Source organism: Halichoeres trimaculatus, unplaced genomic scaffold (assembly GCF_033239565.1).
Source record: "Halichoeres trimaculatus isolate MK-OKI-2021-1 unplaced genomic scaffold, fHalTri1.1 fHalTri1_scaffold_12, whole genome shotgun sequence".
Lineage (NCBI taxonomy): Eukaryota > Metazoa > Chordata > Actinopteri > Labriformes > Labridae > Halichoeres > Halichoeres trimaculatus.
Window position 1 is genome coordinate 28,062,576 of NW_027437190.1, and position 23,976 is coordinate 28,086,551.

The window sequence follows — 23,976 nt, forward strand, 5'->3', positions numbered from 1 at the left end:
CCGAGTTTTCATCTGGTTATAAAACAGACTGTTAATAACGCTGATGACTTTAAATGAGCTAGAAAAAAAAGGATCATCAGCATAAAGATGTGTCTGTAAGCACTGCTGGGAGGTTTCGGTGCCAGTCTGAAAACCACAGAACCAACTAGAAACATGACGATCGCAATACATTCACTTTTTTGTGGCTGAAACTGCTGCTTTCAGGAAGGTGTATCGGTATTTTAACCTGCATTGGTGAAGGGAAATATCACAGACCAAGGTTTTTCACAGGAAACAGAATCAAAAGTATAGCCTACACATACAGATAATGTAATAAAATTAACCACAAATTGAAACTATGCAGACCACAAGCCCTGTTTTTAGAGTTTCTAACCCTTCGTATTCCAGCAAAATAAGTTGAGAGATGAGATGTACAACTTTGACCACCAGGGATCACTTAAAAATACCCATAATTTAGCTCCATATTTAATATTTTTCTGTATTTTAGGGAAACATTTCTTAATATAGAGAAAAATTTCTGATTTCTAATGCTCCTTTTTTATTTTCAGGGTTATTAACGGTATTTTTATAACTTTCCTTTTTTAGAACTAGTCTTTGTTATACTCATTCTAACACTTCAATTTCTTTTCCATTAGCATCAAGTCTTTCAGTTAACCTTTTTAACATACCACAGATTACACACATCCAGTTTTATTTTGAAACAACAGCTCCCATTTGAAGCTAAAATTGTGTAAAACCCAGCATCATTTCAGCAGCAGGCCCTTGTTTGTTTTTGTTAGCTTGTGGAGCAATAATTTAAAATCAGTCTTCATGAAATTGTAGAAAGTTTGGTATTTCCAGGAAGCTCCTGCCTGAGAGAAAAAAAGCAGAAATCAAAAAGCGGAAGTAATCTGGTCCGTCTTCTCTTTCGAGCCCCTTGAATAAGTGTTCAAACAACTGCTTTTAAATCACGCTGTGAAAAGTCTACCGCTGTGACACAACTGTTGACCCAAGCTTTCCTCTTCGACGCATATTGAAAAATAAACCATTCCCCTTTTGTTGCCACCTTAACCACAAATGACGTTATATGGTTATAGAGATTCTCAGCACTGGTTTTAGTTAACATCCTGTCAGCTCAAGGTGTTGACTAACAGGAGTAAGAGCGTCCAGTTAGAGGAAATGTAGACCTCTTGAGGGAACACAAACTGGACAAAAAATAAAAGGGTGCCTCGTTACAAACAACTGGAAGACTTAAAGCATCTAACTCTCATTTCTATTTCTGCCCATTTTTGCCAGGTAAAAAAGGAGATCTGCCTTAATAAGACAAAAAAGTTTAAATAATGAGGTCATGATTAAAATCTTATCAGTCAAAATTATGCCATATGAAGGTGAAATAATGAGATAAAAAGTAAAAATAAGACAGTAAAAAGTCTGAATTATGAGAAAAATACAAAATGGCGCTAAAAAAAGTCAAAATAATGAGATACTAGGTTGACTTTGAAAAAAAAACACAAGGTTGAACTTTTGAGATGCTAAGTCAAGATTATGATACCAGGTTAAAAATATTATAAACGGCTAAAAGTCTGCAATACTAAATTGAAATGAGAAACCAATTTGAAATCATGAGATTAAAGTAAAATTTTTCAGATACTAACATCAAAATTTTGGAATTAAAAAAAAACAACTTCTTTCTATCTTGGTCTTTATGAATTAGTGCCCATGTTGTTTACAGTTATTCTGGAGCCAGCCTTAAGTGGTCACAAGAACAGCTTTTAGCACTTCTGCAGGGCTCTGTCTTTTACTCAAGTTCACCGTTTCATTTTACACATTTATGAGTCAGAATTTTTCAATGATTTTCTGTAATACTGTTGTGTCTCCAACTGGAAACTTGATTCTTACTTCTTCTGCAGCTTTAAACCTAATCATAAAACTTTAAAAAGAAAAAACTTAACTACAAAATCAGAAAAACAAAGCCCCTGTATATATTTATAATGTCTTGTGAATTCATATATATATATATATATATATATTATTTATTTTATTTTTTTTTGCCTGAAGCTTTTTATTTGTTTTTCTTGTATGCATTATTTTATCTTATATCAACACTCACAAGCTCCTCTTCCATCCAAACCAACATGATGGCACCCTCTGGTGGTGAGATTCTGCTAGTGATACGAGTGAGCCTGCCTTTGCAACAGACACCTTTATTGTAAAATTAGTTTTCATTACATCACAGTAAACATTTGCATATTGAGGTTGTGGTACTGGTAAGCTGTACAATATAATGCTGCTCAAAACTGAAATTGTAAGTACAAACAAAAAACAGTAAAAAACAAAATGCAAGAACACAAATACTAAACAAGGTTGATACATTAAGCACTCTTACACAGCTTAAAGCAAAGTTAAAACCAATGTCTTTAAATGTACAAAAGTTTTCCTTAAAAAAAAAAACATGAGTAAAACGGCAGAAAAATCTTAAGACCCACAGTCATCTATGCTACATTATTAGCAAACTAAAACTACAGAAACGTAAAAAAAAACACATGAAAGATCAAACTGTTACTCATCGAGACTTAAATCTTCTTCAGAGAAGCATTTATCATCTTGACTTTCACACCTAAAAGTAAAATTCTGTACAACGTTAAGGCACTTGTGGCAGCCACAAAGTTTGTTTTTTACATGAAAAGGCAAACAACATTCATCAGTGCACCTCTCCCCTGTTACTAAAGCATTCATGCACATTTAGCATCAATTACATGGAAATCAGCTCAGTAATTAGCAGTTTGGTGTTTTATTTACAGTCTGGTTCTTTTTGTGAACAATTAAAGGCTGCAGTGTGAGACAGTATATAACTCAGGATGTGGATAGTTTCACACCACCAGGCTCTCTCGACTCACAGCTCCATTCTGAAAGACAACAAGTATGATATTTAATGTAAAAGAAGAAATGTAAAACAGTGTTCCTCAATAACAAATGCAAGCATTTCAAAAAAGACAACGACAGTGTTTTTATACCTTACACACCTGGTCATCTATGAAAAGTACTTAGGTTGTGTTGTGTAATACATATCTTAATTTAAGGCTTAAATGGATTGTAAATGGCAATTTATTTCGACCCTGCAGTTCTCTGTTTGGGTTGGATCAGTTTGGAAATGAAAGATCAGATTTAGTTTTACATCTTCAAGTGATGTTCAATTGTTAAGTAGCATGTTATTACCAAGGTTTTTGTCACATTAAAAGCTTTCTCAAGCCTTACATGAATCTCCAGGGCAGCATATCAACAGTATATCATTTTCGTTTATCTATCCAGGAAAGGCCAGATGCCCTGCCCCCTGCAACATTTTCCAGCTCTCCTTGGGGATTCAGAGGCTGTATAAGATAAATAATCTCCTCCCAGTACAGTGTGCCCAGAGATCTCCAGAGGGCTGAGTTCAGAGCTCCGAATTAGAGGCCTGAACCACCTCAGCTGGGTAGGTTTATATTTTAATTCTTTATTTTAAAAAATAAGGTTAGTGCCTGTTTTGAAAGTAAGTCAATACTATTTGATGTTAATTTTTTTTAGCTTGTGTTAAGTTTTGCCTTGTGCTGGTAAGTATCGTCCTCTTGGAGTGAGGCACATGTTTACTTCCATTCATGACTTTCTTCTTTGTATGGGCCTCTAACATTGCATTTGACAAAGTGGATATCAGAAGTCCCGCCCTTTCTTGAATCTGATTGGTCAGTGATCAAGAAGCGATATCATCATGATTATTCTTGTAATGAAAAAGTTCTATGTTTATAAATGTAAATTGGGGGAAAAAAAAACTCCCTGTGCAGGGAATTCAGAAAATACATTAAATAATTTTAATATTCTAAAAAACAATTAAAACTAAAACAGCTTGTATTCTACACTTTTTTAATCTATGATCCCCCCCAGCACTTGTTCAAATGTTGAAAATGTAAGTTGTTGCTTAACTTTCATGTAAATGGTGGTGGTCCTCTATCAATAAAGAAAATTATAATAATAATAATAATAATAATAGTAATGACAAAGCAAATATCCTGTTTTAAATGTGAGGTTTTGGTTTATGTGTGTTTAAATAGTAAGCCTGACAGGTAAGGGCGGCACTGTGTGACGTGAGGGTGACAAACAGGAAATGACCAGACCAAACAGTCTCAAATCAGTTTTGCCTTTGTCTACGCAGGCTACTAAGGCCGGGTCGTCTAAAGACTGCAGCCTTTGTGGGCTGCAAACCCTGAATTGGAACACAGCTATGGACTCCTTGTTATTAGTATGAATCCATTATTGTTTGTGTTTTTTGTAGGATCTTTTTTTTGTTTACACTCAATGCCAAGAACAGGCTTTAACCAGTGTCTTTTAAATCTTGCAGCTGAAACTTAAAGCATCATCCATGTGAACTGTGTGGAGTAATACCTGACCATGTTTCTTAAAGATACTAATATGAGAGAGTTGTGACTCCTGCTTTAAGGACTGGTCAAGAATTTTTAAAATTCTGTTTAAATTGAAATCAGGCGACCTATGAAACTTTAAAGCAGGTTTTGCTTCTTTTATCATTGTTTCAGTTCTTACTGCTCAAAACGCAGGGTTTTTTTTCGGTTGTCTGTTGGAAACCTGACTACAGGGTGTCAACAGACTCTGGAAATGAATAACTATCTGACCAAATCTGAAAATTTAACCTCTGCTTGTGAACGTGGGAGTTTTGCTTTGACTCACCTTGCGGAGATTGCTTTTCTTAGACGATGTTAAACTTTCGTCATCACTGTAAGGTGGAGGTGGAGGAGGTGGGTAATCATCACGACGTCCAGGGAATCCAGCAGGGGGATTTTGAGGGAGTGGTGGCGGCCCACGTGGGGCCCTCCCCCGATCTGAGCGGTCACTCTCGCTGTCAAGTCGGTCCCGGCTCCGTGCCCTTTGCTGCTCGCCCAGCTTCTTCCTCTCCATGGCCTCCCTCAGGAAGCTGTCATCATAATCGTCTCGCCCGCCCCTGGCACCGCCTCCAGGTCGTCTATCCCGATCCCTTTCCAGGTCCATCAGATCATCGCGGCTTCGACTGCGTCTCCCCGGGAGGCCTCCGTAGCCCCCTCTGTCTCTCCTACGATCATCGGGGGAGTAGTCGCGTCGCCTGCGGTCGTCAAAGTCACGGTCATAGCCACTGCGGGCACTGCTGCTCCACCCGTCATCAGACCTAAAGAGATGGAGCAAAAATAAAATAAACAGCTGAAAAGTTTCCAGTTTGTCTTTCCACCCACAGCTTACGTTTAGTTCAAACCCAGATTCTGTGAAACCCCACAACACTAAGGTGAACATCCTGTGTGATGTGTTGGCCACGATGAAGACTCCATGTGGGTTTTACAGATCATTTCACACGTTTTCTGCTTATTCTGTAATATACAGGACATTTGCAGACTCTATCAATCGACAGATCGTCTGAAGAGCGCCAGCTGGTTAAGATAAAGTATAAAATAAGGCCAATCAAAGACAGACTACACTTAATAAAGCCAAAGCAAGGTGAACAAAATGAAGGGACATCAGTTTATTTTCTTAGATACTGCCTGCAAAGTAGTGTTGGCAACGGTGCCTCTTGTAACGGAAAGAAATATTTCCGGAGTACTCTAATGCTACTTCAAGCAGGAAGACCTGAGGGCTTTGTGGCTAAACCAAGCTAACAGCTGGAACTTCCACTTCATGTAAATTGAGGTGAAGGGGGGAAGAAGTTGTCGTCTATTCATGTTTATTAAGCTGTTGTGGTCTTTGAAAAAGGAGCCATGAACAGTGACAGCAAGTGTTGACGAATTTGAAGAGATATTCTTTTTTTTTAAACGAGATGATTCTTGTATACCAATGCCTTAATTTTACAGCCCTGTCATAAAGAGGGGTGAGTGTATGTGTAAATAAAAAAGGTGAAACTGCTCAATCAAAGCAGCAACCTTAATTTTAAAAATGCACTTGTTTGTGAGTATGAATATGAGCCTCCACTTCTCCTCTGCTAAAAACATTCACTTCCTATTAGGCTGCAACTAACAAGTATTTTTGATGTTGACTAATCTATTAGTTATTTTTTTTGATGAGTTGATTAATCGATTATTTTGTGTTTTAAGCTAATTTGGCCTTTAAAATGGGAAGTCCTTTAAAATTCAACCTGTGTGTTGCATTTTCACTGTATTTACCCCATCAGGTTTTCACCTCTGATTGGTCAGCCCTGTGTCATGTTTGTCTGATAACACAAAAAAATATAAGTACAGTATAGAAAACAAGATTACTTTCAAAATTGAAGCAGGTGACAGGGAAATTCAGTTGATGTTCGCAGTGTCGGCAAGACTGCTTATTGGTGACTCTGGGCTTGTCTAAAAATGTGTAGTGGCTTATTGGGGCTTTCTTTGCTCTCTGATCCCGCCTGACTCTCTCCAAGCTCTCCATACCACTGCGGTGTGAGCATGAATGAACTTCTTAGGATAAATGTCCTCACTTTTATAAAGTTAGGGGAATTTTTTACACTAGATTGTGACTCAAATCCTGAAAAACTGTTTAAACAGAGAGCGGAGAAGACTCTCTGAATCACATTATCAGGCACTTAACACCACAAGCTTTTCCACAATAAGCTTTGCCTTTGTGTGACACTTAAAACAAGCTGCTGCTGGATTGTTTTGGGTGGCAACAAAAAAAAAACGCTTATAGAGCCTTTTTCTCCACTCTGAACAAACACTGTATACATTTCTCAAAGGTATTTAGTATAACTGTGACTTCAGACCAAGCGGCAACCTCCAGTCTAAAAACACGAGACAATACAGAAGTGTTAAAACCTGCTATTTCTCAAGCATCCACTTGAGGATGGCTCTGGAAGTACGGGAAGTCACTTACACATCAAGCCAAAAAAGCTGTTTTCACAGCAGAAATATACGTATTTACAGCCTGGCACAAAAAAAAACATCTTATGTCTAACTTGCTAATTTCACTTTTTTTCTAACTTGAAGATATTAAGATCCCAAGTTCATCCAATCAGAAGCACAGCTCAGGTCATGTGACTAACGGGTGCCCTATAGCTGTCATTGTGGAGACTCAAAGCCAGCATCCCTTCAAATATGGCCGCACCAGTCGATTTGCTTCAAGAATCTGTTTCAGAAACAGACGGGTGACGTCAGGGAGACTACGTCTATTGATTATAAAGTCTATGATTCAGACTCACCCTCTTCTGCCTCTTGGCTCATCTGGACGTCGACTTGGTGGATAATCATCCCGGCCATAGCGTCGTCCGATGTCATCCAAGTTGTCCATAGAACGGGCACGTACGCGATCTCCCATGTACCCACGAGGACGGTAGTCATCACGGCGTCCCTGCTGTGAGACGCTGCTGATGGTGCTCATGGCTTCATCCCGGTCGTAGACTGTAGCCAGAGGCGGTGGCTGGGATCGGCCCCCACGACCACGAGGGTCCAGGCCATCATGCAGGGAACTGACTTCACTCATATTGTCCACTGGCGGGGAGGGATACAGAGAAAGAGTTGAGTGCTTGAAGGAAAGTAAATGTGGAGCAGGTGAAAAATAAGAAAAAAAATAAGAGTGGGGGAAAGGTAACACTTTGAAAACAGCAGGAACTTTCTTTAGGAACAAGGAACCTTTTGAGGAGTTCTGTGTGTTTCAATAGCAGGAGCCAGGGTCTAAATTAAGTTCTGTGATTGTTTATCCACACATTGGAACTCACTTGGTACTGCTGGTCAAAAAGTGTCTTCAGAGGTGAAATAAGAATTTTAGTTACAGGAACTTCCCTTCAAGGAACTTAACCTTTAAATTTCGTGGTCTGCATTTTCACCGCAGCCTAAAGTTGTGGTATTATCCCCTCTCAAAACTAAAACTAGCTTAATACATAAAAGTACATTTTTAAAAAATAACGGGCTGCAGTCAGTGTAAAAATTATACCCATGTGACTCACTTGACCCATTTAGTTGTTCTTGCAATTCGTCCCCTCTGAGCTTTTTTTTCCATTCAGTAAAAAGAAAGTTAAAAACTAAACTAAAGCACATTTTCTCATTTTGACAAAAAGCTAAACCAGGATGCATTTTAGGAGACTCCGTTGTAAACTCAACAACCACTGACATGATTAGCTCAAGGTCACAAGTTTACTAAGGTCACTCTTTAAACTTGAACACCAGAGCCGACAGACACTGATTTGCACTATTGGCCAAACAAAAACAAATGTGAGGGAGTTGTTACATCAAGTGAATCACAGTAGCACCAGAACTAAATTTAGACTCTGGTTCCAGCAACACGCCCAAATTTTTTCAAAAGGTCTTCAGTTCCTGAAGCCCCAAAAGTACCTTAAGAATCCAAACCAGGTTTTCCCCTCAGCACAAATATTAGCGTTAAAGTGTTTACTGGAATTTTTTAACAGTCATCTGGTTCAGCCTATACCACTACAGTGGCGGCTGAGTGCTGAGTCGTGCACAAATTAACCACCATGACACTCTCTGCTTTCTCATGCTTTACAGTTGAAGCTGATTTCACAGATTCCTGCACACAGAGAGTTGACACAGAAATTTCTATTTTTAATGAATCTAATTTCAATGAATTCAACCGTGGTCTCCTCAGTTCAGGTAACCATGAGGGGATTTTCTACATGAAATGTAAAGTTATACTGGAACCTCTTGTGTTACAAAAGATAAAACAGCTACAGCATTTTAAAACCACATCAACATTAATACTTAACATGAGGAGCTGCAAATATTTTATTTTTCCATGTGCACTATTTTCAATAAGTAAAATGTGTACTTAGGTTGTACACGTTTACTTCTTAATTATCATGATTATACTTGTATTACTTCGTTGATTTATTTTATTATGAGCGGGATGCCTCTGTGTACATTTTTATCATTGTCTGCATCATTGTTGTCTCTTACTGGAGATGTTGTAGCAGATCTCTATAACCCCTTAATGACTGTTGCTACAGTTTTATAACATACCCTGTCAGGTCTTGATGCAGCTGAAATGACCTTTGTATCTCATTATTACCTATTAATTCATATTCTACACATACCAAATATCATATCAAATCCACTTTGTCACAATATATTGGTCCGGGGATGAATATCTCATGTCTACAATATAACTTAGTTATAACTATTGTGTGGACTATACTCAAATTTAAGAATGCAAAAACACATAATAAAAATCATTTTGTATAATTGTTAATCAATTCAGAAAGTAAGGAGTAAATTTTATCCTAACTTATATAAAAACCTGGTTTAAATGTTAACAAAGACATTCATTATGCTGAATTTGAAATATTTCAGCTCTCATGCAAAAGTGAAACTGGAGTGCATTACTGTGCTTTTCCCCTAATCATTTTCTAAGTATTTTGAAATGAAAGTATATGACCTATAAGAAAATAAAATAAATTGCAATTTCACAGATACTAGTTTTGATTCATGCCTGTTTCATGTTTCTTAAATGCATTCCTTTATGTGCACTCTGAAGAAAATATTAAATTCTGCTTTTTAAGAACCAATGTGAAACGCAGTATAAATAAAAAGGAATGAAAAAGCTTCATACTTCTTAGTTTGCAGAACTTGATCAATTTTGTCCCACAAAAGCGTGGGGTGAGTCACTCAAGGCTATCAGTCACTCACAGCGGTTGTAGTTTGCAGGTCTGGATGGGTCCAGTTTGGACACCTCCTTCTCCAAGTAGTAAATGGCACGTGTGGCATTCCCGTCTGGATCCACCTGGATACGGAATCCACTGCGAGCTGGTGAGAAGTGGACTGAAAGTCAGATTTCTGCTTCATGTAAACACAGGGTATCAATTTGTCACTAAACATGACTTTATGAGAAAGAATCCAGGAGGAGATCTCAGAAAAGATTTTTAGGATAAAGGTAGAGTACTGTTAAAAGTATATGAATGTAAAAAAAAAATTGTAACTAACAATAAGTTTTACATGTCACACTTATGTTATCTATTTACCTTAAATAAAGAAGTTCTTCCAAAACCTTACTGGACTGCTCCCTACAGTTTTCTGTCTTGCAAAATTCATTACAGTGCTGTACATCAATCTGATATATATATATATATATATATATATATATATATATATATATATATATATATATATATATATATATATATATATATATATATATATATATATATACATATTTTTATATATATATATATATATATATATATATATATATATATATATATATATATATATATATATATATATATATATATATATATATATATATACATATATATATATATACATATTTATATATATATATATATATATATAAAGATAGAATTATTGCCATTGTGATATGTAAAATGCACAGCGAAATTAAAAAGTGTCATACAGTTGGTGCAACATTAAAACTACAACATAAAAACACAAGCACAACTGTAAAACAACAGTAAAACAGTAAAATGAATATAAAACAACAATACAAAAGTCATTCATTTTGCTATTGCACGGTCCCATAATTGTGTAAAGTGCTGTTAATGCTTGTTTTTTGTGGCATTAAGGGTGGTTATTGCTGTTGGATAGAAACTGTTTTTTAATCTGTTTGTTCTTGTTTTGATTGTCCTGTACCGTCTGCCTGATTGCCTGATGGCAGCAGTTCAAACATGGAGTGGCCTGGGTGAAAAGTGTCCTTTACAATTTTCTGGGCTCTATTAAAACAGAGAGCACTCTGCAGTTTGTCCAGTGAGGGGAGGAGGCAGTCCACGATTTTCTGGGCTGTGTCAATCTCCCTCTGAAGCACAGTTCTCTAGGCTACTGTGCAGCTGGTAAACCATACACACTAACAGTATGTCAGTACTGACTCAATGCAAGACCAAGTACACAAGCAGTTTCTGTCTGGTGTTGTTCTTCCTGAGAACCCTCAAGAAGTGAAGCCCCTGCTGTGCCTTTTTAAGCACCTCTGTGCTGTTCACGTTCCAGATAAACCCCTCTTCAATGTGGACCCCCAGGAAACAGAAGTGTGACACTTGCTCAACTCTGTCCCCGTTGATGATGAGTGGTTGAATGTCAGTTTTCTTTCTCCTGTGGTCAACCACTAGCTTCTTGGTCTTAGACATATTGAGGAGCAGGTTGTTCTGACTGCATCACACTGCTAGATGTTCCACTCCCTCCCTGTGGGCTGACTCATCCACCAGGAGATGAGCCCCACCACCGTGGTGTCATCTGCTAACTTCACATAGGTGTTGCTGTGGTGTGCAGGGGTGCAACATATTCTGAAAGTTTCTTAAGAATCTTTTGACAGTTGTTTCTGTGACCTGATGTTAAGAAAGTGAGAAAGTTTTCTAGATACTCATTTGCATGGAGACTGCATGTTTTGCAAATACTTTTCCACTGAACTCAACTGTCTGTAATGTATGAGTGTATGGGTGTGAGGGTGTTTGGTGCATGTCAGTGTGAGAAGGTGTGTTCATATAAGGGTCTGTAGTTGAAGGTGTGAAACCATCTTTTTCTTTGTGTGCACCAAAATATATCGTGTATGAGTAAATATTTGTACGTATTCATGAGTGATTCTATAATTAGGGGAACATTTCAGGTATACAAAAAAGTGAAAAAAAAAATTATGTGCTCTTTTTGTTTCGTATTAAATTTGAATGCAAATGATATACCTTGAATGTATTTAATTTATAAGTTGGCAAGCTTAAGCTCTAATGAATTCTTAAATATTTAAGTAACAAAAATAATTTTGGAACATATTTTGTCAACTGTATTATAAATAAAAGTTGTGGCTATTTTTCCAACGTAAATCCATATACTGAATTTAGAGTTATCCAAAATTTCTATGCAAGATTAAGCTCCCAAGAAATGTCTCTAATCATTTATATCACAGTTTAGTCAAAATTTAAAAGAAAATATGGCACAAAAATCACATGTAACACAGTTGACGGACAAACCTGTTTCTACAACATCAAATTTTGAGATGGGTAACACGTTTGACATTTTCTCAATTTTTTGGCCTCTGTACTAACTCAAGACCTCAAACATGGCACCACCTGACTTCAATCCCATCATTTTTCTGTGCATTTTCTTTACAGTTTGGTCTTTTTAACATTTATAGTAAGAACGCCAGAAAATGTTGGTAACACAGTTGATGAACAATTAAAGAGCCCCATATACAGACAATTATTGAAATATTGATGAGGAGGAGTTAAAATATGCCACACTCTCTTCATGGTTCCCACCATAAAGGATGTGACTTCATTTGATTTAAGTCATGTGACTTTGGAGCAAACCGTTGCTGATTTATCTGCCTTTTTTCAATGGGTAACACCGTTGACGCTGATTTCTCAGACACACAAAAAATGAATTATTTTATCCATATAAACTATTAAAATAGTTTTTAAAACACCTTTGTCATATTTAAATGATTCTTTTTAACAAATATTGAAACTAATATTCATAAACATGTAACATGTTTTAATTTTGAAGAGCAAACTTGACATTTGAGAAATCAGACAGCACAAAATCTGCAAATTCCAAAACGTGACTTGCATTTTTAGCTAAATAAATTATGTAACTTGTTTGTATTAAATAAAAGTGAAGTATCACTTAAATGTCACCTAATTGATAAGTTTGTCCCATGGACATGAAATGTACCCCTAATTATAGAATCACTCTCGTTTAAGTGTTTTAGTTTCTTCATCCAAATGCTTAAAAATTGTGTTTGGCATGAAGTATGAGAGTTTACACACAAAAACTGGGTGGCTATGTGATGGTTACAATGAGGAAGCAGGTAGAAACTGAACTAAACTCTGCAGCCTGTTTTTTCTTTCTCTCTGTTTTACTTACTGTGGTCTCCACCATCCTGGTCGCGCAGCAGAGGCACCTGGGAGCCCTGCCCAACTGCAAAGACATATCAAAGCAGAACAAAACAAATAAAATGACCAACAAATATATGGAGTCATGAAGAGGCTCTTTTCCAGTTAGATCTGTCTCCAGAGACTTAGAAGCTGCTTTAGGTGACAAACTGAAACCAAGTGTGGTTTAGACTCACTTGAGCTGGCTCCATCGTATTCACGGCCATAACCGTTATGGGAGGGTGTCATCCCAGCGCCGTTAGGAAGAGGCAGGAGGGGCATCGCAGGCTGTGGACCAGCGTATGCCGGCTGTGCGTACATGCTGGGAGCATAAAGGGTGGGAGCATACTGACTGGGCACACCTTTCTTCACTGCTTTCCCTGCCTCATACACTGAAAAAAGAATCCAAGAAGGTTGTTTTCAGAGGGAAGTTTTTAAAAAATATGGTTCAGTGATGCAGAAAGACCTCATACCTCTTTAGCAACAGGAACAGAAACTTGTGCATGGGATACACTAAAGTTAGAGTTCGTTTCTTATCAAGTTAACACTGCTCTCATTTCTGTCTGTAAGTAATGCTGCTAGTTTTCCGTCTGGGACTTACGTGCTCGTGGGCAGCAGCAGCGGTCAGGGCAGCAGGGGCAGCTGATGTAGCAGCAGCAGGTGTGTGGACAGCACTGACACCAGCAGATCCCGATCAGGAGCAACAGCAACAGGAAGCCAAAAACCACCAGGACAACTAGGAGCCAGTCTGTGTGAAGAAAACATAGGATGTATTCAGTAAATAATAATATCCAGGACTTAAATTCATTGCAGACACATGCAATTACTTCACCCCTAACATTTTTATACATCTCTTACTTAAAAACAGCTAATAAGGCTGTACCAAGTGTTTGAATCTGACTCACTCCTATCTCTTTACACTTTTACATGTGTAATATATTTAGCCTGGACTCTCCTCCCAATCTTAAGCTGCTGTACTGTCCCTGATGATCTAAAGAGTAAGGAAAGGTCATTAAACAGATAAAATGGTGTTTTAGATTTTTTTGTATTTTGACAAATTAGACACATTGGGGAAAACATTATGTATTTTCAACGTCAGACCATCCACCATATACACCAGGGGTGGCCAACCTGTGGCTCGTGAGCCACATGTGGCTCTTTGCCTTTCAGTGTGCTCTTCAATCCATCCATAATATATATGTATATATATATTGTTATAAGTAGTGGCGTGCTAATGTAAAATATTGATATATTGATGCCAATGTTGGGGTCAGTAGATCAATACTTGGGTGATGAGATTGATACTTAAGTTTCAGTTTCTCCTCTCTACATGTGCTCCTCTCAATCACTCATGCGCTCATAGTTATATTAGCAACATCATAGCTAGATAGATATAGGATAGATTGGACTTTGTCTTTTCTGCAGTAAAAACAGATATTTGTCTTTGACATGGCTCCACACTTACAAACACAATAAATCTTGCTTTAAAAATTGGAAATGTATTGATTTTCATTTAATGTAATTATGTTTATTTGCGAGCGGAAGTGCGTTTTTAGGACCACGTGTGTGATGTGGCTCTTTGTAGTGCCTCAGCAATTTTTGTGGCTCTTGGTCTCTGGCTGATTGGCCACCCCTGATACACTTTCATCGCGTCAGTATCTCATAAACAAAAATGAAACCTATGCTTGTCAGAGTTTTTATCAACAGTGCATTATTTTAGCTTATCATCCTCCCTTCATCACAGAAAAAACTAGAAAGCACTCAGAGAGCGCAGACCTCCGCCAACCATATTGTGATTGTTACGCAACACTTTAGTCTTACTTTAATGTTATACTGGCTTTCAGCAGACTGTCTGCTACAATTTGGTGTTAGTTGCAGGTTTGTACCATAATTTGTTACCTGACGGTGTTGAAAATTATGATGACCCAGTACATATTACATATTCCATTTATCATAGTTATATACATATGGTAAAAACGGCCCTATCTCACAATAATAAAGAATCCTTAAAAAAAATCCTGGATCCAGACGGTGATCCGGATCACCTCCAAAATTTAATCACTTCTTCTTTATCCCATTTTGACCATTTCCTGAAAATTTCATCAAGATCCGTTTGTTACTTTTTGAGTCATGTTGTTCACAGACAAACAAACAGACAATCTCTCCTACAAGCACAACCTCCTTGGTGGAGGTAAATAGTCAGTGATGAAAAGTTATCATCAGAATTTTTGTCTCTGGGGCTCAGTTTTCTTCGTAAACATATCATGCATGGATTATAAATTTCTTTACTTCACTGATTAAACATGAAGACTAGAAGCTAAAAGGCTAAAACTCCTTTTGCGTTAGTTCCTACCTCTGAGCAACAAATACATTTCTCTAAAAATACTTTGCTAGCGTTTTCTTTAAAGAAAGAAATTGAGTAAAATGAACATTTCATTTTGGACAACCAGAGGAAAAGGCAAATAAGAAGGTGCAGCTCCGCAGTGAGCAGTTTGTGATTTCCTGAGTTAAGACCAGCAGTTCTTTCTGTTTTTTTAAATCAATTGACTCCTATCAGACTTCACAGCTGTTATTGAGTGTTAGGATCACGAAAACATGCCGGCTACAGTGGTGATTGGGGCATTTCAAAGGTTTTGTCAAACCGGTGAGGCAGGTTTGTCCCTGAGCCCAGAGCTTTATTTCACTCTGCAAGTCGGTTCAGGCAGAACATGCCACAAAGTGTAACAACAACAGCAGCAAAGAGAGGAAGAGATAGAGGGAAACTCCTCTTGAAGCAAAACAGAGTGTGAGAATATTAACTGTTGTATATGTACACTGATGAGTAAACATGCTCAGTGTCTCAAACAGGCAGCTGCAGAAAAAAAAATGAGCTGAGCCACATTAGACGGAGACACAGCGGTATTTGAAAGGAAAGAGACTACAGGTGGGAGAGATCAGCATGTGATAAGAGTGTGAGAGAAGCAGTTTGCTTTGCTTTGCACTTTGATTCAGGAAGTTTGCAGGGGTATGTTTTAGGAAATGAGTAAATGCAGCTACTTTACTGGCATTGTTTGAATTCTGAATCTTCACAAAGCACACAACATCAAGGACCACCTCTAATGTGGATGAAACAATGCAACTGAACTCTATAAAGTGGCTTGTACTACCTTCCATAACCAGTAAGTCAATCTCAGGCAGGAGGTCAGTAGTATCTGACATTCTCTCTGTGAAAGAAAGATAGAGCCACAATTACTTAATAGTGTTGATCTAAAACTAGCTGAGTTAACGTTATTTAAAGGAGTTACTGGGAGGTGTTTTCACCTGACCATCACGATCTATCAAAAAGAGTGTATTTGGAGCATTTCCCTTATTTGTTTAAAAGCTTATGAGGAACCTTAGAGGTGTGTGTGTGTGTATGTGAAAGAAAGGGAAGATCAAAGAGCAAAGAAAGGCAGCACAGGAAGAGAGAGCAAGTCGTATGCACATACGTCATACCACATAGGCACGTAAGTGTCTTACCTAGAACAATAAGCTCTGTGTAGTCTTCGCCGTTTCCGGAAAGGTCTTGGGAAGAGATCACAGAGCAGACATAGACACCGCTGTCACCCCATGCTGTCTGGGCAATGTTCAGGTCTGCATCTGTGAGACGAAAAAAAAAAAGGTGTGAAGCTTTGATGATGATGACAGGTTTAACGAGAGGGATGTTGCTTTTTCTGGTCAAATTCACTGATTCACTTTATTTGTTTAACACAATAGTAACCAAATTTCAAAGTGTCAAAGTCCCTATAAGGTTAGCAAGGTAAGGTACTGGAAAACACAGGGAGGATAGTTTGGGCATCACTGAGTCAGGTTATTTGTTTCACATGCTGAAAAAAACAGAAGTCTTTTTAAGATTATAGTTAACTTCAAAAGTATACCGTCTAAGAAAAAGATCTCTTTAGTCGTTTAAAAATGTTCAAAATCAAAATGTTGACTATATTGCTCAATTTGAAAAAAACAAATCCATGAGAGCCAGCACACATTCCCTGAAATTGATCAAACCTGACTCCTGCACATGTGTATTAAGAATGTATGCAGTCATTACACAACACATTAAAGTTAGTGATACTCTGGGATGGACCAGGTTGGGTCCTATCACAAGGTTTAGGGCAGAAATTACCCCTACAGCAGTGTTTTTGTGTAGCAGAAGCCCAGGGCGCACGCATCAAAGACCCCCTCCCTGCTCCTCTGCCGGTTTCCTCTGCACTCAGAAGGGGCCATATTTTACTTGACCAAAAACGCAAATAAACGGACTCCCACAGAAAAAAACTGATATCGGTCTGCATTCACGCTTTATTCAAAGTGAACGGCAGGTCGTCCTCACTCTCATAATCACTCATCTCTACGTTGTTATTGCATAATTCATCCTGGCAGACTACCTGCGGACCGATATCAGATTTTTTCGGTGGGAGTCCGTTTATTTGTGTTTTTGGTCAAGAAAAAAATGGCCCCATCTGAATGCAGAGGAAACCAGCAGAGGAGCAGGGAGGGGGTCTTTGGTGCGAGCGCTCTGGGCTTCTGCTGCACAAAAACACTGCTGTAGGGGTAATTTCTGCCCTAAACCTTGTGATAGGACCCAACTTGTTCCATCCCGGTATCACATAGTATCACTTTAAGCTAAGCGCTAAGCCAGCTAGCAATAGCCACAGGATCAGCGTTGTCTGATGCAATTGCTAGACCAGGTGTCTGCAACCTTTACCTCAGTAGGAGCCATTTAGCCTCAGCTCACCTGCATTAAAGTCGTTTAGGAGCCTCAAAATCTACTTTTTCTTCTCAAGAAAGGCTATAAAGGATATAAAATTCCATACATAATTTAAATCTAAGGAAAAAATATTTAAAAGGAAGTTCTTTGAATTTGTAAAGTTGTAGATGTGATTTCTTAGTTGTTTTCTGTTTTTTGTTTTTTTATGAATTTTTTTCAAGAAATTGAAATTAATGAAACCTTTTCAAACATTAAATTTTAAAAATTTGCAAAAATATTTTGAGAGTTCAAAAGTTTGCAAAAAAATTTGGAAATCCAGAAAGTTGCAAAATTTGCATTTTTTTTTATTTCCAAAAATTTGCCAAACATTTTTTTTATTTAAAAAAGTTAAATTTTAAATAATTGGATTTTAAAAATTTGGTAAAATTTAAAAGTTTGGAAATTTCAAGAAATTCAAAAAATTGAGCGGTGGCAGGCTTTATTTGACAGATGAGATGAATATTTAGTTCAAAATAATGTTAATGCATGATTTTATTCAGTGTTAATGTCTTCTCAGTGTCTTATCATCAATACCCTCTGTAAGAAAAATAAAAACTCTTTATTTCAATTATATTTTTTAAAGCTACAAGGAGCCACTGCAAAGGAGTCAGGTTGAAGACCTTTGTGCTAGACATACATCATCCTTACTTATGCAGAAATAGTTTGGCTTCTTGAACCAGAATCTGCAGACCCTGTTAGAAAATGGTTGTTGATTTGTCTTTCTTGATTCACCATGGGTTAGTGAATTAACCAACTTAAGCAATATGAACAATATAAGAATGTTAAGGACTTCCCTGTCAAGTAGTGCAGAGCAAAAACAAAACCACACTGAGCGAATTCAGAAGTAACTTACTCCTACTCATACACTTTGATGTCATTGCTAATTCCTGGGTTTCTCCGGAGGCAGGGGCTGTGTTATCTTAAATGACTCAGTAAAAGTAAGTCTATAAAGCGTCTGAGTGTTCAGAAAAGCGCTTTATAAATAAAATCCATTATTATTATAAAGAAGACCTGTTCTTAAATATGTTGTTTTTTGTTGTTCAATATAGTGAACAGCACGTAAAATACTGTTACAATCCTCACAATAAGAGCGGGAGAGTACACAACATGAATTTTACAACACTGTTTTTAACACATTTTTTCAGAGATGCAAAATATCAATAAGTATATTATAGTCAACAGCAAAATCCACAAAGTATGCAGAGTTGTAACACGACAAAATGCGTACACACTCACTAAATGCAGTATGATCAATATAAAGCAGTGCACACACAGATTTTGATTTATATATTAAAGCTTTAAAATGAAGTTGTATTAAGCTACAACTAAAACAAAACACTGCACACATACAGCTGTGTTAACACACATATGTGGTTGGCAGTTCCTGTAATAAACAGTGTGAAGGGAAAAAAATAAAAAAGGACAGAGGTTGCATGCAACTTTTCTTAGTCTCTGTTTCCCTTTTTTGGAAGTTAACTGAGCTCCTCCTTTGTTTCTCTGAATCTGCAGAGCAATAACAATAGTTTCCAAGAGTATGGTTTAACACCGTGTTACAACTTACCACAGCCCAGGGGCATTTACAGTTAAGGGCAAGATGTTACAGATAAGATGGTTATGTCTTTAATTTAAATAAACTAGTCCTGTGTAAAATAGAGACAAAAAGATGATGGTATAGTTTAATTTTTTATTTGTCTCCATCTTTAACCTCATGTTTTTGATTTTTGCCTCTGTAGACTAAGTGTATTTTGTGTTGTTGAATGAATAAATAAATAAATAAATAAAAGGCAGTACTTGCCTGAATACTATGCTTTGCTAATGTGTGTCCCGTATGGAGGTGAGACTTTACCAGTTTTGGGATTTTATCTAGCTTAACTGTTATTGTTCCACTGTACAAATCACTTCAACCCTTCTCAACAGTATCAAACACTGAAGGCAGGGAAACCACAAACAAGCCCATTCCTTCAGAAGCTTCCTGGAAATGAAGCAAGGTGGCCTTTTATTCACAGAAAGCCCCTTCATTAACCATTTGGTTTCATAACTGCTACTCCTCCTATCATTCAACCCGTGCAACGTAAAGGTCAACCCATAATGTCCTTCACAGTCTAAATAATGTGTTGATCATGACTAATTTTTTCCAGGTGAAGTAGACTCTCCATGTCAAGCTACACACACACAGACACACACACACACACACACACACGTCTCTCTCTCTGATAATCACATATTTCCTCTGCTGGGCTAAACAACTGTCAAACAGAGCAGGAAGTTACCATTTAACCATTTAACATTTTGTCTTTCTGGAACTTTTTGTAAATCTAGAAACTGTTTTAATTCACTCTCTTCACATTACTGAAAGGAAGAGACCAAAAGCTCAAATCAAAACTCAATAGTAACAGCAGATTGAGCTGTTTGGCACTGGCAGAGAAGATTTGGGATTTTTTTCATGGAGCCAACTCACATACTCAGCTCTGATACCCATCCAAGTAACACAATTTCCTTACAGATGTGGCAACTTTCAAAATGGAAATAGGCTTTAGATCTAAAATGCTCTACAAACCTCTGTTTTAGCTAGAAATGTACATCATTTCATTGGATTCAAGAAAAACTGTTCTCCTACAGTGGTACAAAGAAATCCTCAGAGTACGACTAATGGAAAATCTTAGTGCCAAGATAAAAGAAAATCAGAGCAACTTAACAGTGAATCTGCAACTGCTGATGAATCATCTTCCCTGTCACTGAGTGGATTGATCATCAGAGGTAGTGATGCATTGAAATGGAAAGTCCTAAATGCCCTTTTACAGCTGGCTGCAAAAAGTTTTGCATATGATGGTGATCCTAAAAATGGCATGCATGTAGAGGCTTGAGGAGTTTTTCGACCACCGATCTTGGGACTTTTCTCCAGAGCTACATGCGTTTTAAGAAAGATGCATCGGTCTGGGAGTCGTATATCAACGGGCTTGTTTTTAGGCAGAAACAGATCCCTGCCATGTTCGTGTTTTTAACAGATGAAGCTGTTTCAGGAGTGACAGCTCTGCCACGAGTGCTTGTCTACGGTGTGTTTTATCCTAAATGTCCTTCATCGTTGCCTACTGCCCTCTACTGGTCTGGTAGTGTTTCACAATTTCCTTTTTTTCTTCATACTTCAATGGCCTGTTGTGTGATCTACACAGGTCTAACACCAGGGGAAGACAAACAGTGGACCATGGGCAACATAGTTCTTGGGAATGTTTTACCAGGAACTAAAGCTCCTGGACCCTTTAACTTATCAATGTATGTGCGACTGACTCTTGTGAACGGTAAACAGAACTGTCTTTATGTAGCGCATTTCTAGTCTGCTGACCACTGAAAGCACTTCACTCTCCTAGTCACATGCCCCTGACGAGTCTTGCTCAAGGACGCTTGTTAATGTGAGTTGCAGGAGCTTGGATTGAATCCCCGGCCTTCTGAATGAGTCACAGTCCCCCCTCTTTGGCACAGTAGTGGTCTTTTGTGTGCTTTTTTTTTCCTTTCTAAATTTATTTTTTTATCTTTGTTGAACTAAGGCCTGTCTTTAATTTTGGAAAAAAAAAAATCTAAAACATTTCATCACTAAAAAATGAATAAACAGTAGAGAACTTACTGTTTAAGACGCTGATCTTGCGGCCCTGGTAATACTGTCCGAGGGTGACTGCGTTGCCTTGCTTTGACGCTACAATACGCACCGTCCTCTGGCTGTCGGCACACTCGATGTTGGGGTCGTAGTTGGGGTTGTTCTGGGACAGGATGTTCTCTGCACTGCTGGGATTCAATGCAGCTTGGATGGGGTCCCGGCAATATGATTTGTACCTCCATGTGACAACAGGAGGCTGGGTGGCTGTTGTCTGATAGGTACAGGTAAGGGTGACAGGCTGGAAGAGGATGACAATGTGCCTCTTTGTGGGGGTCTGGACCGAGATGGCCAGAGTGGACTCTGGAAAAGAAGGGGAAAATAATCAAGAACACTGAAAAAACTAAGAATGAACTTAAGTAACAACTGGGATTAAGATTGTAGAGATTATAGCACTCACATTTTGTAACATTAGGTAATGGTTTTAGATTAATTCGAATTATGCAAATAGGCGTGGGTTGTGATACACAACACCGCATTTCCCAACTGCTGGTATCACTGAGTGGGTGTCTGTAATGACTCAGTGCGTCCGACATGATCATTCTGGATGAGGTAATCATGGCAGGTATGAAGGAGCAGACAGATATTCTATAGCATACTATGTTTTAAAAACACAATACAGACTTGCAGTTTTAGTCTTTTGTTTCACATGGACTATACTTTCACTTAGGCATGTAACTCTAGATGTCTGCACGCATGTTAAATGCACAGACACTACCTCCTATTTCTCTTCATGTCTTCTTTCAACTTCTCCCGTGTAAAAAGCAAAGGCCTCTACACAATTTTGTGCTGCTTTGTTGCCATTGGAATATCTTTTAAATACTTTATTTTCTGCCTCTAAAGTGTTCCTTTAAACAGAAAAATTACAGTCAGCATCAATGATACAAGTTCCCAACTAGAAGGGAATAGGCTGCTTATCTTTCAGTCACAACAAGCTGGTAAATTCTGGTAGGTTTTTCTGCAAGCTTTGGTGTTGCTTTGTCTTATCCTGCATTATTTGTGCTATTTGGTGGTGCAGTTCAACCAAGTTTCTCTTAATGATGTATATGGGTCAGCTTCCTCTTATCCAGCTTTGTTAACCAGTCTGAACTACAATAAACCAATAAAAAAAAGTAGTTTGCGTAGTTCCTAAATAGAAGAGTGTTTTGTTTTACCATTGGCTATTTAATTTTTCCAAACATTTCATTTCTAGGGAAATAATTCGATTTTTTTAGCTACAACATGAATTTCCTTAAAAAAAAAAAAAACAAGTTTAAATTGTTGATATATGGTTCAATAATGTACAAAGGAAAAAAAGAAGATGCCTTTAAGTGTAGATCACTAACACTTAACTTTATCCTTTATTTATGCATCTACTTTTTTGAAAAAAAAAAAAAAAAGGACGAAAACAAATCCCCAAAATGGTGTCAAATTCTTGAAGGTGTTGAGTTGATACTAGGGTAGTATCTACCAACGGAGTTTTCACGGAAGAGGGCCCACCCTGTTTGGAAAAAAAGCAGCGAACTTACCTGTCGCCATTAAAGCGGCGATGATAACCGTCCACAACATGTTTTGTCCTCTTTCTTCTGACTCTCAGTCGGCCTAGTTGTAATTTTTTATCTAAAATAGAAACAAAGAAACAAGTTATACATAATAACACGGGCGGGCGTCGTTTCCTTTAGCCAGGTAGTTCCTGCTCCATTTTGTCTTTCTACATGGAGAGGGGAGTACCTGAACGCCACACGTCAGCCGCGCAGCAACAGGTGAACGGACAAAAGCAGGTGGTGAAACATAGGGGTGTTTGCCACTGTTGACTCCGTGTTATTGATTTTTGACGGTGAAATTTGTTGCCCTAGCCTAGTAACGAGAAGAGAAAACCGTAGAAAATAGGAAACTGTTACTTTTTTAGTACACTTGCTAAGTGAAGGGTAACATTAGCAAAAAAAAAATATCGTTCGTCTCACCCGCTCGATGGTACGATCCGCACACTGACGCCGCTATCATAGCATTGTTTGCTAATGTTTAACTACCTTGTAGAAGCTGTTTGTGTGTCTCTGGGACCATGACGAATTCGCGCGTACTTGTGTGAGTAATCAACTTACCAAGTCTGACACAGTTTCTGTTCAGGTGAGATAACACACACTTACCACAGGTCATTGTGGTCAAAGTGGTCAAAGTATTCAGATCCTTGAGGTAAATCATATAATCTCTAGAGAACAGCGCATTTAAAATCTTCCCAGTGTAAAAGTTAGTAGAAAACAAAAGTATTAAGCTAGCCTATATAATGCAGTAATAGTCAACACCAGTGTACCAGCAGCATGGATTCATGCCATGTAGTGCTCTGTAGACTTAACACATCTCTGTGTTGTTGCTGTCCCTTAAGAACCAATGTCGTTATTTTCTCCGGTTGTTCTCTGGAAAAACAGACTGGTTTAGCTTTACACATTTTTTTTTACTTATCCTAGGAGGCAAGAAAAAGGAAGAATTTTGTTAACACATTAAAAACACCATCAAAGTTATGGGGGTTTTTTTGGATGTTTTGGAAAGGAAGCTTTGCTGCATAAAATAAAAATAAAGTAAAAAAAAAAAAAAAAAGTTAATCCTCAGTGGTAAAATATTATAACTGGCATTTCTCTGATAAATAAAGTAATTTTAAGATCACAACTATATTTTACAAAACTTTTTCAGAGTTCCAATATTTGGTATAAACTTTGATGGAAAGTTGTTTTGGCAGACAGCAGTTAGAGTTACCGTAATATAGATGAGGAACAGGCACACTAAATTGCGTTACAGCCTTTCTCTAACCTT

General features: G+C 37.7%; 1 protein-coding gene across 2 annotated transcripts; it reads right to left on the reverse strand.

Moving 5' to 3' along the window:
• Positions 1–2,260: 2,260 nt before the first annotated feature.
• lsr (lipolysis stimulated lipoprotein receptor) lies at positions 2,261–23,182 on the reverse strand. 2 transcript variants are annotated; one of them, XM_074683801.1, is made up of 12 exons: positions 23,133–23,182; positions 22,698–23,025; positions 21,163–21,492; positions 16,283–16,402; positions 15,931–15,987; positions 13,386–13,532; positions 12,982–13,176; positions 12,777–12,830; positions 9,600–9,716; positions 7,163–7,451; positions 4,693–5,164; positions 2,261–2,885 (listed from the first exon to the last, which is right to left on the reverse strand). In XM_074683801.1, exons 2-12 carry the CDS (start codon positions 22,735–22,737, stop codon positions 2,850–2,852), a joined length of 1,857 nt encoding a protein of 618 aa, XP_074539902.1. In that variant the 5' UTR covers positions 22,738–23,025; positions 23,133–23,182; the 3' UTR covers positions 2,261–2,849. The 2 variants fall into 2 exon arrangements, with proteins under 2 accessions (XP_074539902.1, XP_074539903.1); XM_074683802.1 differs by lacking the exon at positions 15,931–15,987 and having other exon boundaries at positions 23,133–23,180.
• Between the last annotated feature and the right edge of the window lie 794 nt (positions 23,183–23,976).